Consider the following 18,734-nt stretch of genomic DNA (forward strand, 5'->3'; position numbering starts at 1 on the left):
TCCTTTACGCTAAGCACTGGCTTTTATTATTTCTTTTACTTTTATTGGGTTTTATATAACAAAACATATTACATAGCTGTATAATTTCAAGCTTATAACACTAAACCAACTGGGCAACGAGCAGGGGTAGACAATGGACAACACTAAGGGAGGGAATGGGAAAGGAAGGGCGGATAGTAAGCTGAACAAAGAATGCAGAGGGACTTCAGGTGGGTCAGTAAGACAAGCCCACCTCACTGGCCCAAAGCCATGAATCACGTTCCAAGAAACCATTCCAAACTAACATAGTAATTTTTGCTCATCTGTTCAAGCCTAATACTCTCTATGGATTTAATCCATTTGACATTGCTCCTGAGGTAAGTCATATTGTGTAGGCATTCTTCTGGCAGCAGTCAGTATGTGCGACAATGTGATGGGGAGGAGGGTTGGGGCAAGGAGTGAACCTTTATACCTTGAATAAATGAGTCAAGAATCTGCACAATTGTTACTCTAACATTAGAACTTCCACCACCATTGTCCATGATCAAATCCCAGATATGAGTAGGCTGGACCACTAGAAGGATAACAGCTGGATTGATGCCTGAAGGGGTATAGAGGAAAGCGGTCATTTAGACCCTGGGACCACTGAAGGTATCTGACTGACCATATAATATCTGTAGATATCTAGGGGGCACCTAAACCTCCCTAATCTTAAGGCCTAGTTATAATTTCTTGCTGTGTCATGGGGCTCTTTGAATTCAATATACGACATAAGATCGGTCTAAAAGTCCTTTGTCTCTCCTACGGCGAAGTATATTGGACGTGTGAGAAAAATACATAGGACACAGAGACTCTTGGTAACAGTGTCATTTGGACATCATGACAGCTCTGACCTTGGAAAACAGTGAAACATAATTTTTGTTATATAGAGTGCTGTAGTCAGATGTAATCTGGACGCCCCAATATGCAATGGCTTCAGCCTCATAAACTAAAATTTATCTCTGGAAAGAGTTGCACATTGAGGTCTTTTAAACTAAACTTTTGATTTAATATAATGCATTGTTCATATTGAACTCAGTATTGGTTAAAGTTTTACTTTTATTAAGGATAAGCTTTTTATGTGATAATTTTGATTTACGTACTAAACATGCCGTTTATGAATGATAATTTGAGTTATGTATTAAGATGCATCATGTGACTTGTTATCGGTATATAAAATGTCATTATGTTAATTTTATGTTCAATTTGTTTTATTTGTATTGGCATTAACTTTGTTTTAAATTAGGAAAGTTACATTATTTTTTGTAACTATTGGTGGAAATTGATTTCTAAGTGCAACAGTTAATTAATACCTTGAAAAAGATACTTTCTGTATTGAAACGCGTTGTGGTAGTTGGGGAATTGGGTTTATCTCCTACATGCTGTATCCCTTCCAAACAAAGATCATTTTATATGCTGCTGGGAATAACCAGGAACTGTGCTATGAGCAGCTGACGGAAGGAGTCATGCTGTTTAACATCTGAAATCTGGTAGGAATCCCAAGATACCAAACAAGATGATTTATTTTTATGAGCTTTTGTTTTATTAAGAGGTATTTTATATGATTAACGCACCACTTGTATTTTAAAATATTATGCACAGAAAGAGTTTTTCCTTTTCGTTTTCTCTTGGACATTAATCTAACAAGAGGTCTCCTTTATTTATGAGTTAGAAAATGGTAAAACAGGAGACTGGTGCATCTTTATAAAGATATGCAAGTGGATGATAAGTTCATGTGAGTGCATATTTAGCCATATATATGCCAAGTTCTTTATTTGTTACAATATCATCATCATCATCATCATCATTTATTTATATAGCGCCACTAATTCCGCAGCGCTGTACAGAGAACTCATTCACATCAGTCCCTGCCCCATTGGAGCTTACAGTCTAAATTCCCTAATATAATATCACACTATGTTGGCTTCTTCACTCCTTCGAGCATATATAACAAGTGCATAATTTTGTCAATGTGTAAGGAAGATTGCTTCAAAGAATATATACACATAACGTAGGCTCTCTTGTGAGTGGTAATTTGGCAATTCATCGTTGAGTTTCTGTCCTGACAATATTACATAGTTTTTATTCTTTTTTGAGCATACATTAAAGGAAACTGGGGAGAAGTTAATATACATAGTTTTACACTGGGGACAAGTACAAACGTACTTTTTTCTTTGCCTGTGAGTCACCGATTGTTCCTAATTGTTTGTGGACTTAAGCACCGTTTTGCTCATCTCTATGTGGACTGTACAGAATTTTGGAGTTTGTTGTACGAGACCCTTGGGGGCCAGTTTCAGTTAGCTGTGATGTTCTGAGGAACATCGTGGCTGCATATTTTTACAGTTTATATGGTAAAAAGTAACGCTCACTTTTGCTGGCGTCTCTATGGGAAAATGGGATTTATTTTATTTGAATTGTGTTTTGATTTTCTACCGGAGATCTCTTGAAAGACTGTGAGGGCATTCCACAGAAGAGAGATTTAGGGGGAAGTCACAAAAATGATTATGTCATCTGCACACAGTGCTAGTTTGTGCTGTATCGAGCCTACCAACACTCCTGTAATATATGTATGGCGACAGATAAAAGCAGTTCTAATGACAGGGTGATGGGGGTGGGGATGGGTGGTGGATAATGGACATCCCTGCCTTGTTCTGCTTAAAATAGGAAATCCATCCGATTGGACTCCAATGAGAGAGTTTTGAGCAAAAGGATCATAGTAAAGCCGAGTCTGGTCAGCAAAGAAAGGAGGTTAGATAGCCAGAGAGTCTGGAACATATTTCACCAATTTTACCTCTCAAATTTCTTCTGGAGTACAGCCTTAATAGCATGGCCAGCTATTTAGAAGAGCTAAAGACTAAGCAATTATTAATATAATATTTATACTCAAGTTTGCAAATATTGGGCAGCATGGTGGCTAAGTCGTTAGCACTTCTGCCTCACAGCGCTGGGGTCATGAGTTTTATTCCCGACCATGACCTTATCTGTGTGGAGTTTGTATGTTCTCCCTGTGTTTGCGTGGGTGCTCTGGTTTCCTCCCACACTCAAAAAACATTATGTGTGTGTGTGTGTGTGTGTGTGTGTGTGTGTTAGGGAATATAGACTGTAAGCCCCGATGGGGCAGGGACTGATGTGAGTGAGTTCTCTGTACAGCGCTGCAGAATTAGTGGCGCTATATAAATAGCTGCTGCTGATGATTGTTGGAAGTCTGTCTCTCAGAAACATAACACACCTTGTGACAATGGGATAGGCAATTTAGAAGACTTTTCATTAAGAGCTTAAGATCATTCTTTATTAGTGAAATAGTACAATAATATTGTAAGTCGAGGGGTCTTTACTGTCTTTTGGGATACAAGTTATACGGGATATTTTCATTTTCAATCTCCCTCCAAAGACATTACACCTTGAAATCATGTGTGCCTTCCTCCAGCTTATTTAGAACATTTTGAAATGTATAAAGTTGATCTCAGTTTGGTGAAGATATAAAAGCCACCATGCAGACTGAATTTGCCATTAAGGGTTAGATTTACTAAACTGCGGGTTTGAAAAAGTGGAGATGTTGCCTATAGTAACCGATCAGATTCTAGATGTCATTTATTTAGTTCATTCTACAAAATGACAGCTAGATTCTGACTGGTTGCTATAGAGAACATCTCCACTTCTTCAAACCAGCAGTTTAGTGATATACACCTAAGTCTTTTCAAAAATAGGTGCCTGCCCTTAATGACATTTTTTGATAGGAATAATTGAAATGGAAAATATTTAGAAATAACATTTCTTTAGCTAATTATATGTAACTACTAAGAAATAATGTGGAATAATGAGAATTGATATAAAATGATAATTAAAAGAAGATGTTTCGTTTTCTTTAACGTGGGTTACCTGAATACACGCCAATCTTCTCTTTACACAGAATAAAGAATACCTGAGCCCGATTCTCAGGGATATTTAAACCATTTACATTATAAAATATCAAACAAAAGCCTTACTAAAGTCTAGATAAGCTACATCTATGCCCCCCTTGATCTATTACTTTAGTCACCCAATCAAAAAAGACAATAAGATTTGTTTGACATGATCTCCCCCCCAGTAAATCCATGCTGTTTGGGATCCTGTAAGTTACTGGATTTGAGATATTCTATAACTCTTTCTTTCAAGAGTGTTTCCATCAATTTCCCTACTACTAACGTAAGGCTCACTGCTCTGTAGTTGCTACCTCTTCCCTCCATCCATTAGGATGATTTTAAATACATTTTATTATGTTATACACAATTGCTCCTGACTGCATATGTTATAGCATGCATACAAGACTGTCTTTACTACTGATCAGGAACTAGACTAGCCCTGTAGCTGGAGCAAGCAATTCAGAAAAACAAGTAACTATGAGACGCCAAAGCTTGATTAGATCATGGCTGCGTGCGCTCGAATTTGGCACAAGACCAAATATAATTTTGCATACTCTTGTGACATATTAGTGATAAAGCAGGCAGTCCTTTAGGTCGCTAATTATTTCTCTTCCCTGTTTCTGAATGTTGTCCAGTGGAGACTAAAGTTTGAAAAAATCTATGTACATATCATTAATTAAGCCACCCACTGTGCCATCTGACAGGAAACCTCTTCTTCAATAGCATAACCCCAGTAAATTCCAACAGTTCAGACATGTCAGGTTTCAAAGCAGCAATCTTTGCTTTAACCAAAGTTTTGATAGTGAGAGTAAAATTGGCAAAATCAGCTGTGGTTGGTTGAGATAAGTCATAATGTCTGAACTACAAGTTGTTCATTCTGCAGTGCTGTCCTCCTCTCTTTCTGAATCAGTTTCTGAACAAGAGAGGTCTACCGTAGGATTGTCCCTGGGCTGAATTTCTGATTTGAAATGGAACCGGGGCTAGATTTACTAAACGGCAGGTTTGAAAAAGTGGAGATGTTGCCTATAGCAACCAATAAGATTCTAGTTGTCATTTATTTAGTACATTCTACAAAATGACAGCTAGAATCCGATTGGTTGCTATAGGCAACATCTCCATCTTTTCAAACCCGCAGTTTAGTAAATATACCCCCAGGTTTGCAAACTGGGGTTAGGTTGTCAGCTTTGCATCATACCTGCCAACATTGCCAAACCCTACCCTAGATCTTCCTAGACCTTGTCCATTTTGGATGACAACACACCCCTTTACAGGTCTGTACCCCTTTTGGTTTGATAAAAATTAGGCCTGTCCCCTGATAAACAGGTGTTATAAGATATGCTGCGGGACTGTCCCTGAAAATCACCCTCGTTTAAGGACACTCCAGTAGCAACAGAGGTTTCCTGGCAACACAATGATTATATTATACACCTTACAGACTTCTGGCACCTTTCTTACAATGCTTCAGGTGATTTGAGAAAGATACTTTCCTCCTCCTTTAATTGACACTGATTTATAATGTAAAATAATTGCCTGGGGTGGTTAATAAAAAAAAAAAATGAATATGAAATGATTCCAGATATATATATATATATATATATATATATATATATATATATATATATATATATATATATAAGTAATAATTAACAATTTGGTGAACAGCAGATAAAGATATTCAATAAACGTGTTGTATAATTATTTTATCTGTCTATTATATAAAATTCTGGGAATGAAGAGTTAGCTAGTTCTGTTAAGCTGTACATGTTACACAGCCAGTACGGATTAAAAATAAAGAAATTCTCCGGGATGGGCATCTGTCCATTTCAGTCACCTAAAATGTATAATTGCTGTCGAGGCTAAATAGCTAACAGAAGGGAAGTATGTCAAAATCCCATCAAGCTGTCAGCCAGAGTATGTCATACCAACTAGATCTGTTACATGAAGACTTTACTAGACAGGAAGGCAACACAGTAGAGAAAATACATTAAAATCATCTAGTCCGATAATGATCTATTCTCAGCATCCTACATGTCAGCGAACCAAGACACACTGTGTGTCTGGAGCAGTGGTGGATTAGAGTAGGTTGAATGGGGATACTAACTGCTCGTGGGCTGCAGAAGCCAAGAATCCTACATGATGGGGATAATCTAATTTTCTTCTCTTACTAGATATAAAGCTACATTGGAAGTGATGATCCTGTATCATGTAGCTACATTGGTGACGATGATCTTGTATTATTTTTAACGAACTGTGGAAATGATTTAAATAATATTGACAAACACCATAAATCACTATTAATGCTGCAGATGTGGGGAGCCATACATCGGACAGATTTGATTGACTTTCTGCACAGCCTGATCAAAATAAAAAGGGGCAGACTTAAGTTATACAAATGAGTTAAGTTCTATTGACAAATACATATTTAAACAAATATTTAAGAAACCATAAAATAGGAGTGTCTGGCAAAAAATTAAAGGTGCTAATAACATATGACAAGGTTGTATAGGTTACATACAATATGAACCTGATATAGTGTAAAACCAATGTGCAAACACTTTTGTGACTTCACTTGCCTACTTAAGTACGACTACCCTGGTATTACAGGAAAGCACATGGATGTACAGGCCAAAAGAAGATCATTTGCAAGGATGAAAAAGTTTGCAATGCCCATTTATTCCTTTGTTCAGAGAACATCCAGTCCTTTCATCCTAGCAGTCACCATATCTACTAGGCAACCTATGCCTGTCAAAGTAAAGATACATGACATCCAGGGCTGACAGTAGCTCTGGTGCCGCCCCGGCAGTGGCAACATCTCCTGCTCCCTTCAGTCTGGGAGTGTGGAACTAGACAGTGACATCATAGCCCAGTGCCACTCTCCCAGCCAATCACCGACACTGAGGATCAGTAGCAGACAGCTTCACCTGTAAGAAGCTGCTGACTGCTTCTCCTCCATGCCAGTGACTGGTGGTCCAGGTGGGGCCATTAAAAACACTGGATGAGTGACATTATGTCACTCATTTAATGTTTTTGGTTCTCCCTAACCATTGGTGTCCTAGGCAAAAGCTTAGGTTTGCCTAATGGTATTGCCAGCACTGATGACATAAAAACTAAGAAAAAAATGTCTGTCGCTCTGCGCCTCCACATTTTGTTGCTACCATAAATGACTCTTTGTGTCTTGTATTTTATCTCTGTGACCCAGAGGGATTTTTTTTTGTGTGTTATTGATAAAAGACCCATCAAGATCTTTATGCAGAATCATAAAAAGAAAAATTACAGTGAAGACTGACTCATTAGTACAGCTGTGTCATTTGTGTCTTTTACTGTATCTTGCTCTATCACAGATACGTTATATGTACATGTACAGCTGTTTCATTACCATTTTATCTTCAAACAAGACGTTAAACAACAGTATATTGAGAAAGCTGCTTTTATTAGGTCGTGGTCGTAGTCAATAATTAGACTAGACTTTGCCCTGTGAGACAAACAAATTGGCTACAATCCTGTCTTTCACAGAAGAAACTTTGGGTGCATTGTGGATGTAGATAGTAGGTTTAAAAAGAGAAGATGAGTAGTTCGTATAGTTATAAATGACCCCCCATCGTCTTTAATTTTCTCACCTATTTCATGTGGACTGCACATGAAACCAACTGGCGCCCATCTACCTTTATCTTTCGAACAGTCTGTCGATGTCAGACTCTCAGTGGTGCAGCAATATGTCATTTGTGAGAGGCCATTACAAATAATTACATTGAAATAATTACCTTTCCTAAAATACTTTAACTATCAAACATTAAGATGGAGACTGGTAAAAAGTAATCCTTAGGTCTAAAATTCAGATTAATGTACTTGATTTAATATTAATAGCATTGATTCATAACATGATCCAAAAATACTAATTAGGAAATTACCTGAGGAGGGTGAAGCCTCTGGGACTGATTCATAAAGGCACACATTCAGAGCGCAGCCTGCGTTTAGTATTATACACACGTATTTAGGCTTTGTGTACTCCCGGGGTCATCAATGCACGGATCTCAAGATACGTGCGCTGTTAAAATCAGGTGTAGGTCTGCTGTGCTCTATTACACAAGACTCTGGAGGATACGTCCAATACCTGTGGATTATAAATTAGCTACAGAAAGCACAGTGAAAAAATAATTATTGAATTAATGTCGCCTGTTAATAATAATAATGGCATTAATGATCAAAGTTAAAAAAAAGTGCTTTTTTTCCCCCATGAACAACATTTATTAGAATATTGTTAATGTCTACGGAGCATAAAATACATTTTTACAGTTGCTTGTGAATGAAAACACATGTTATAACATGCATACGAGACGGTCATCAATACTGATCAGGACATAGACTAGACCTGTAGCAAGAGATACGGCAGAAAAACAAGTAACTTTGAGATGCCCAGAGCTGGATTCGGACGTGGCTGCGTGCGCTTGAGTTTGGCACACCACTACTGTACATGGACTACGACTCCTTCCCCACCCGTTCACTCCTGAAATAGTAGGCTCTAGTGTCCTTTGCGGTCAACAAGGCAGCGGATAAGTTTGCGTTCACAGATGTATCTAACTGTTCTGGGCATGTGCAGAGTGATTTTGTTTACGATGCGCACAAATCGGCAGATAGGTGCATTCATGAATCAGGTCCTCTGACTTACTGGCGCATAGTTCTCTCACAGCAATCCCTGGTAACTATGTATAGCTGTGTAACAAGAATAGCTGGAGATGGCAAACAGGAATATGCTTTGTATTAAGAAACACAGCAGCTTGAACAAGTTTTGTCATTTTATGATTGTTTAATACATGGTGGGCAGCAAAGATTTAAAGGCAGGTTTTTTTTAAAAATGTTATTCCTCTATGTGGATAATATGCATACCTCAATAGTGTTTGGGCTGGATCACATATAAATAACTTATTTGTGGCTGGATCACGTAGAAATAATTGTAGAAATTTATTTCAATTAGTGGTGCAGGCGCCAATTTACACAATTGCAAATGTACTTTTTTTTTTTTATATATATATATTGGTATCATTTTGATGGAAATGTATGGATTTCGGACAGTATGTCATGTTTGGGTTTTGTAACTTTTCTTTTTTTTGAAAGTATATTTTTTATTTGTTATATAAACAGGTTTACAGATATGTAACACAAAAGAAGAAGAATTGCTTGTCATAAATAATACCAAAAAGAAGAAATTAGCGTTGGAAACATTTGTGATTATGTTTCCAGTACGTATGTAAAGAGGCATGAAACAAAGGTTGCCTTATTCAGAGAAGAAAACCTCTGTAGGGAGACAGACAAAGGGTTGATGGAGGCAAGGTGGAAGGGGGTCAGTAGGGAACATATAAGGAATTGATTTTGTCAGTGTTCGCAGAGGAGCGAGACTGGTAAGGTTAGATAGCCATCTCAGATTGGTACATAATGTATAAGGTTTATTTATACAGTCAAGTCCATAAATATTGGGACACTGACACAATTCTCATATTTTGGGCTCTATACACCACCACAATGGATTTGAAATGAAACAAACAAGATGTGCTTTAACTGCAGACTTTCAGCTTTCATTTGAGGAAATTTACATCCAAATCAGGTGAACAGTGTAGGAATTACAACGGTTTCTATATGTGCCTCACACTTTTTAAGGGACCAAGAGTAATGGGACAAACTAAACAATCCTACATCAAACTTTCACTTTTTAATACTTTGTTGCAAATCCTTTGCAGTCAATTACAGCCTGAAGTCTGGATCGCATAGACATCACCAGACACTGGGTTTCATCCCTGGTGATGCTCTGCCAGGCCTCTACTGCAAATGTCTTCAGTTCCTGCTTGTTCTTGGGGCATTTTCCCTTCAGTTTTGTCTTCATCAGTGAAATGCATGCTCAAATCGGATTCAGGTCAGGTGATTGACTTGGCCATTGCATAACATTCCACTTGTCAGCCTTAAAAAACTCTTTGGTTGCTTTTGCAGTATGCTTCGGGTCATTGTCCATGTGAAGCGCCGTCCAATGAGTTCTGAAGCATTTGACTGAATATGAACAGATAATATTGCCCTAAACACTTCAGAATTCATCCTGCTGCTTTTGTCAGCAGTCACATCATCAATAAATACAAGGGAACCAGTTCCATTGGCAGCCATAAATGCCCATGCCATGACACTACCACCACCATGCTTCACTGATGAGATGGTATGTTTTGGATCATGAGCAGTTCCTTTCCTTCACAATACTCTTCTCTTCCCATCACTCTGGTACAAGTTGATCTTTGTCTCATCTGTCCATAGGATGCTGTTCCAGAACTGTAATGGCTTTTTTAGATGTTGTTTGGCAAACTCTGATCTGGTCTTCCTGTTTTTGTGGCTCACAAATGGATTACATCTTGTGATGAACCCTCTATATTCACTCTTGTGAAGTCTTCTCTTGATTGTTGACTTTGACACATATACACCTACCTCCTGGAGAGTGTTCTTGATTTGGCCAACTGTTGTGAAGGGGTTTTTCTTCACCAGGGAAAAAATTCTTTTGTCATCCCCCACAGTTGTTTTCCGTGGTCTTTCGGGTCTCTTGGTGTTACTGAGCTCTCCGGTGTGTTCTTTCTTTTTAAGAATGTTCCAAACAGTTGATTTGGCCACACCTAATGTTTTTGCTATCTCTCTGATGGGTTTGTTTTGATTTTTCAACCTAATGATGGCTTGTTTCACTGATAGTGACAGCTCTTTGGATGTCATATTGAGAGTCGACAGCAACAGATTCCAAATGCAAATGTCACACCTAGAATCAACTCCAGACCTTTTACCTGCTTAATTGATGATGAAATAACGAGGGAATAGCCCATACATGTCCATGAAATAGCTTTTGAGTCAATTGTCCCATTACTTTTGGTCCCTTAAAAAGTGGGAGGCACATATAGAAACCGTTGTAATTCCTACACTGTTCATCTGATTTGGATGTAAATACCCTCAAATTAAAGCTGAAAGTCTGCAGTTAAAGCACATCTTGTTAGTTTCATTTCAAATCCATTGTGGTGGTGCATAGAGCCCAAAATATGAGAATTGTGTCAATGTTCCAATATTTATGGACCTGACTGTATATGAGAATGAGAATGTCAAATGGTAAAAAGAGGAGGTTCTGCTTCGTAACAAGATGTCCAGGCATCTGCATGAAATTGTATTGGGGTATCATTGAGAGTGGCAGTAATACTTTCTAGGCGATAGGATGACCAGATAGAATTTATGGTAGCAGTGAGAGAGACAGACAGTTGGCCGCATTCAGTATGTGTCTAATCAATTTTTGAGTTGGGCGAGATACATCGGATATTGATCTAGGTAATATAGAGTATAGAGGAGAATCAGGCACTTCAATGTGTGTAATGGAGAATATTAGCTCATGAACCGGACGCCAATATGAAGTTATCTTGGGACAGGACCACCAAACGTGCAGCAGGGAGCCTCTACAACGGCATCCTCTCCAACATCTGTCCGTGGAAGTTGGATATATAGAGTGAAGACGAGATGGAGCCAAGTACCATCTGCTATAGATTTTGAAAGAATTTTCTTTGATTCGGACAGATATAGAGGTTTTGGCTAGGTTAGATCTAATCTTAGTCCATTCTTTGGGGTCTATAATTTCACCTGCGTCTTTCTCCCACACAAGTTCGTGTGGCTCTTTAGAAGGGAGGCCAAAATTATTGATCAGCTGGTATAATGTGGATATGAGACCTCTTGTTGAGATTGGATGTCTACTGAGTGATTCTAGAGGAGAGCATAGATCTGCGGGGACTGGTTTCGGCAAGGAGTTGTAGAAATGTCTAATTTGTAAATATTGATAAAATATTGTGTTAGGAAATTATATCTTTTTCTGCAAATGAAGGAAAAATGTTCATGGGGACTATGTCCCATAGGAAGATAAGGTGATGATGGGTCCAGTGGTGGAAAGCTTTATGATTTAATCCTGGGAGAAAATCAATGGAATTCCACAATAGGACTAGCAGAGGGTAACGGGACTGAAGGTCAAATATTCGAGTCACTCGATCTCAGATGGATACCGAAAATTTAGCTGTAGGGACATGACAGAGGTGACTGGGTCTGTATTGAGATGTGGACCAAAGTAAGGAGGAGGGTGAATACAGATTCAGTAGATCAGCTTCTATTTGTTTCCAAACACGCTGCGAGGGGGGAGAGTGCCAAAAGACACACTGTGCTAGATGGGAGGCCTGATAGTATTTTGCTAAATTTGGCAAACCAAGACCTCCCACAGTTTGGTGCTTAAATAGAAGCCGTATCCGGTTTCTGGATTTGTGGCCAGCCCAAATTAACTTCGACAGGGACTGCTGTAAATTTTTAAGTACATGTGTGGGGGGATATGGATAGGGAGGGTCTGCCATAGGTAGAGGAGACGAGGTAATACATTCATTTTAATAGAGGCGATGCGACCAAACCAAGAGACTGTAAGCTTGGACCATTGTGTTAGGTCAGCCTTTATAGTGTTGATGCATCTTGGAAAATTAGCAGCATAAAAGGTGAGAGTAAGATTTGGTTAAGTATACCCCTAGATATTTAAGTTGTCTAGATTGTCATCTAAAGTTAAAGTTCGTTTTTAGAGTCTGGATTTCAGCAGGCGCAATATTTAAACCTAAAATTTTCGATTTATCAGCACTTTATAGTTGGATAATGAGCGCCAATCTCTTTTAAAAGGTTCGGGAGCATGATGTGTGGGTTAGCGATAAGATAACATCATCCGCACATAAGGCTATTTTATGGTCTAGTGTTAGTTGGAATACCAGTAATATTGGGGTTGTTTCGTATGCGAGCAGCTAGAGGCTCCATAATGGGGGCAAACAAAAGGGGGGAAAGCGGGCATCCCTGCCTGGTGCCATTACATATAATGAAAGGGGTAGAGGTGAAACCATTGGCTAGCACTGAGGCTGTAGGGTTATGATATAATGCTGAGATTCCACGACAAAAGTCACCCTGAATACCCATATTCACTAACGTTTGTCACAAGAAGGGCCAAGCGACTCTATCAAAGGCCTTTTCCGCATCTAAGGCAACCACCAGCGCCGGGAGAGTCTCTGTATTAGCTATGTGGATCAGGTCTATCAGCCTTCTAGTGTTATCTAAGGACTGTCTGCCTGGGACAAATCCCACCTGATCAGGATGCACCAAAGAGGGCAGCACCAGGCTCAATCTGTTTGCGAGAACCTTAGTGAAGATTTTTAGATCAACATTTAAAAGAGATGGGGCGGTAACTGCCCGCCTCGGTGGGATCCCGACCTGGTTTAGGGATGACTACAATCCCTGCTCCAGTGGTCACCCCATCAAACTCGCCGCCGGATAGGATAAAGTTAAACAAACCTAATAACATGGGAGCCAGAGGATTGATGATTTTTTTTATAATAAAGTGATGTAAACCCATCAGGTCCAGGGGCAGACTGACGTTTCAAAGATTTAATAACGTCAATGATTGAGGGAGGAAAGTTGTGCAGGGGTTATTTTAGGGAGGTAACATGAATGAAGGTAGCTTTTTATGCTGGATTTTAGAAGAAGAGTGTCTGTAATGATGTTATAAAGGGATTCATAATATTCTCGGAATCTATGTGCTATGTGCTTTGGGTTATAGAGTAGGAAGCCAGTGGAGGATTTTATAGCAGTAACTCTATTTCGCATTCGTATAGCTTTTAGTTTGCGGGCTAAAATCGAGTTGGCTTTATCACCTTTTTTGTAGTATTTTTGCTTCAAGCAAAGGAGGGTTTTGGCCGCTTTTTTAGAGAGAAGTTGATTCAGTTGGCCTTCAAGGGCCAACAGCTTTAAATAGATACGTTTTTAGGGTGCTTTTGGTGATAAAGTGTGGTGCGGTGAATGTCTAATTCTAAAGATTTTATGAGTTTAATCTCCTCTTTTTTTGGTAGAAAGAATATCTTAATAAAGGCCCCTCGTAATGTGGCTTTATGTGCTTCCCACAGAATGGCTTGGGATATATCTGGAGAATAATCAAGGGCAATATATTCTGTAATCTCTTGTGTTATTCCTAAAACGTGTTCTTTTTTTAAGCAGAAGAGTTTTGTTGAGTCTCCATTTTGGACGCGTATCGTTTTGGTGGGCTATGCTAAGGGTCAATTCCACCGCGTCGTGATCGGACCAAGAAACCGGTAGAATCTGGACATCCTCTTTTTTCTGTGTAGTCAGGTGGTCTACAAAAGACTAGTCGATCCTAGTGTATAAATCATGAGGGGCTGAGTAGTGCGTGTATGATTTGGAAGAGGGATATGTGAGATGCCAAGCGTCGTAAAGATTGTGTAAAAGGAGCTGCTCTTTCAATCTTACCGCATCCCTGGTTTGTGTGTATTGTATTTGTTTAGGTTGGGATCAGTCTAGTTTTGTAACTTTTCTATAGGAAGTCCCAAGAAGCATCTGAGTGGAGGGGATGTGTGTTTCCAACTGTCTAGAGACAGGTAATCTCATGTTAATTAGACCTTTTCATCACTGAATGGCCAACACGTCTGTTGAGTCTAAAAGCACAGAAGGAGTAATTAGACTGGCTGGTGGAATTCATGTGTGTGTAAATATCAGGATGCAAATGATCACAGATTAATGTTATATCCTGATGGTAAACATTCAATAGAAAACCTCAGATGCTGTGGGGCCGCTAGCAGCAATGTAAAAAGGTATTAAACTCCTCCAGGCTGATTTATGTGCAGGCTTCATTAAGCACATGGATTAGTTAGAGGGGCAGGAGGCTGGATTACGTCCTGCCAGGGTATCTGTGTAAATCTGTAAAAAAAAAAAGCACAGTTTTTGACCATGTATTATTGTTATACCATCTGTACTTCTGGAGATCACTAGTACCGTAAACTAGTGTATGTAATTGTCCTTATAAGGACACTTTAGCTAATAAACATCACTGATTCAAGAGCTTGCTTTGATGCCTACTTACCTCCTATAATTCCTGTGATCTGCAGATTAGACCCAATCTAATCTGTTATCTGGCTCTTCTGAGGCTGGGACCCAGCATTCCAGTACCAACACTCTGCCCACTAACTGCAGCTCTGGCCAGTGTGATAGGCCAGGGGGAACCATACACAGCAACCCTGATCTGAAGGCAAGGGGTCAGGTGTGCCAGCAAGGGGGTACACTAGCAGCGAGAAGGACGCTGTTCTAGGTGCCGCTAAGGAGCCTAGTGGTGGCAGCAGCAAAAGCCCCTCCTACTGCAATTAGAGGGCGCATTTGGGAGAAAGAAAGGGGAAGGTGGCAAGGCCAGCCCAGCCGGTCCCCAGCAACACAACATACGGTGGCATAGGAGGGCCATCCTGTCACAGTGTTATTTTGCACACTTAAAAGTATTTGTGTTATTCACAGTAAAATCACTTATGTATCATGCAACAAAATAAATGCATAAATATTTTTAAGTTATCTTATTTGTGAATGTACTGAAAGAGAATGCCTTATTTAATTATTAATGACCAGCTACATATGTACCTCGTACCCCTGATCCAACACTCACTACTGCAGCACAAGATCTACGATTGTCCTGGGTTTTGGGTATAAACTGCAATTGATGGCTCCCAGATAATTACAAAACTATATATTGTGAATTGATTTGTATAGAATAATACTGACCTATTTAAAAATTTAAAGCAAGCTACCCTTTCAGTTGTACAGACGTGCTGGATATTCAGCATTCAATCTCATCTTCCATAATTCCTCATCCAGGACGGACTTGGACTATTTGTAGAATATAAACTGCTAAATTGAGAAATTATCAAAATGTGTGCAGCAATGTTATCCTAGCTCCCAGGAGCTGCACTCCCATCTCTCATGAGTGCTCAGAGTAAATGGTGCCTGTTTAATGTAAGAACTCATGTTCCCTGTTGGATTTCTATTAGGTAATGCAGCTATTTGGAAAAATGGAAACATCTATTTCTGAACAGAACAATAAAGTGAAGAGTGCCGAGGGGGTGCAACACCACGAAATCCAACTTCTTGATTTTAAGTATGTATTTTAATTACATTTATGCAACCCAGTACAGAAATAAATGCTTTTAGCTAATGAAACTCAAATATTAGGTGCTAAAAGAAGATCTATAAGCCTAGCATCAGTTATTAGCAGCAGCAGATTAAACTATAAACAACCAGAAAGACAGAAGTCTGCTGCTTCGAAAAAGAGGCCACTGTAAAGTCACAGACACAATAGAAAGGTTTAGACAAAAACTTTAAGAAGAAACACATCAGCCCAGGTAACTATTTTATTTGTAACTTTGACGCTTTCGCTCACGTTGAAGTTTTATGCTGAAATTAGTGATGGATTGATTTCTCCTCTGTGAGACTTTTGTATTGCGCTATATTGTTACTAGCTGGCAAATGTTTCACTGACTTTGCTACATTATATCAACACAGGACATCTGTCAACACATTAATCGCGTGTCCTTTCATATTGAACTGCAGTTCCTACAAACGTGACTGATTGCCGTCCTGTTTGCTGTGAGGAAACAGTTCTTGTGGAATTGCTGGATACATTTTATCTATTCTTCAGCTTAGAAGGAGATTCATTTAGATTGTGATCTCATCATAGGATACGGTCATCACTTTCTGACCCCTAGTAAACTGGATATTCTATTAACGTATTTTTGTCTGCTTGGGTAAAGGCTAATACATCATTATCACTGCCAATAGACCATTTCCTTTATGATCTGGCTTGTGGACATTACTTTACAGCATGGTCACTTTGAGCTACTATTTTAGATCTTGTGAAAGCACCTTTAGTTGCATCAATTATTTGCAGTTTCTCCAGCTGGTCAATGGTTCAATTTGTTTACCATTGGTACTTCCCATACATCTCTATAGAGTGCTTACATATGTTTTTAATGTATGAATCTAATAAATAATGTTATTTTATATATTTAGAGAATACATATTGTTATTTAAGGTTAACACCCACTTATATTGTCTTGCTCATCTTAGACTTTTTGTCTTAACCTCTTTATTGTATGTAATGACTAGCTTGGCACTAACCAAGAGACTAATCAATACAAAATATCAAACTTAGAACTGCCGTGGTAATTGCATCACTTGCTGTTTCATTAAATGGTAAATGTTTGTTATGCTGTATGTGGTGGAATAGCCCAGTATTTCATGAACCCATTACCTAAACACAATGGAGGCAGTCATATTGTGGGCTGAACCAATGTTTTACTTATCAATGCACAAGGATGTCGCCGGGCCAGTAAATTGATAAGCTGCATCCTCATAAATAATATGTCCAAAATAGCTGTCTCAACTGTGTGTAGGTGATGGGACCACTTTAAAGGTATTCTTTGTTGTGGGTAAAAAGCAAAAAAAAACAGGTTGAATCAAGTTTAAGGGGCGTATTCAATTGTTAGCGTTAACGCTGCAAAACGAGCACTCGAAAAATATTACCGTTTATACGGTAATATTGTGCGCGAAAACCGTTAATACGGTAGTTTACTCGCGGAATTTCAGCGCGCAGCTTGGGGAGCTGCGAGCTGAAAGTCCGCTAGTAATTACCGTATTAACGGTAAGATTTTTCGAGCGCTCCTTTGTTAGCGTTAACGCTAACAATTGAATACGCCCCTTAAAGTCAAGTTATCATAAGTAGTATATTTATATATAAGTATATGTGTGTATGTGTTATTTGGTGAAAAAATACAACACACATGTTGATTTAAATGGTCTCAAAATAACATATGAACAGAAAACAGCAAAAGATGTATTAAATGAGATGCAGTCACACAAATATCTGTCTCACCGGACTATGTACAGGGACATAAGATATTGCAGCCTCCTTCTGCCATTGATACACAGATATATGGGATGCGCATGTCTTGGAGCTATCTTAAATTTAAGTCCATTGATTATGGCAGCCATAGACCACAGCCCATACATGGCCTTAAGTGTATAGCTCAGTAGGGAACCTATGAAGTCATCTGGGATTTCCATAAAGCAAGGAAAGGCTGTGGTCTCCTGATCTGTCAGCACTGATGGAGGCGCTGGATGTAAGTCTCTGGTATGTCTGTTATATATGTATCAATCAGTGCTGGCAATAAGGAGAAAGGTTCCATTTAATAATAAAAGTAGAATAAATCAAATGAAAAAATAAAAACACATTTTGTTTAGGCCCCAAACCTCCATGGTACCTTACATAACATACACATATTTGCTATCCCTAGGCTTGGGAGAATTATACAATACAATTTTGGGGTTACCCTCTGGGATTACACTAAATGGATTAAAGTAACTATGGGATGAATCAAGAAAAGCACACTTTTTTTAAAAAAATGTACCCACCTGGGTAATGGACTTGAATAAAACAATATTCATTTCACTATAGTTCCAAAAGAAAGATTAAAAACAATGTGAAATTAATTTAGTAGGGTATATAAAGAAGTAAAAAAATTAATTTTCAGTTAAACAAACAGCAAAACTGTGTAATGTGTTGAGGTCAGGAACATATAAAAGGACGCTGGTAATGAATGGGTTAAGGCTATGACATGTCTCTGCATGCAGGGTATATGTAGCAACTGCTCTTGCACACCTATGACATCAGAATTTCAACAACTGATTTAGGGGGATGTCATGGACTAAAAAAATGAACTAGAATAATATATTAGGTAAATATGGCGCAGAAGAGAAAAAAACAATTAATTAGAAGTTTTGTAAGTAATAGGATATATTGCCAGTAAGTCACTAGGACCTCGAGTTGTGTACCACAAATGGTAAAGATGGCTCCTTGATTCATGAGACTACATTCATGTATTGTCTGACAACTGCACCAATCATTTAATAGTACAGAAG

General features: G+C 38.7%; 1 protein-coding gene across 2 annotated transcripts in view; it reads left to right on the forward strand.

Annotated features, from left to right (window-relative positions):
- The window catches only part of FAM81B (family with sequence similarity 81 member B), a 39,933-nt gene that overhangs the window by 14,055 nt on the left and 7,144 nt on the right, over positions 1-18,734 (forward strand). For both annotated transcript variants that reach the window (XM_075193282.1, XM_075193289.1), the window contains exon 6: positions 15,809-15,915. In XM_075193282.1, coding sequence (XP_075049383.1) covers positions 15,809-15,915 — 107 coding nt within the window. The remainder of the gene's footprint in view (positions 1-15,808; positions 15,916-18,734) is intronic.

Source organism: Mixophyes fleayi, chromosome 1 (assembly GCF_038048845.1).
Source record: "Mixophyes fleayi isolate aMixFle1 chromosome 1, aMixFle1.hap1, whole genome shotgun sequence".
Classification (NCBI taxonomy): domain Eukaryota; kingdom Metazoa; phylum Chordata; class Amphibia; order Anura; family Limnodynastidae; genus Mixophyes; species Mixophyes fleayi.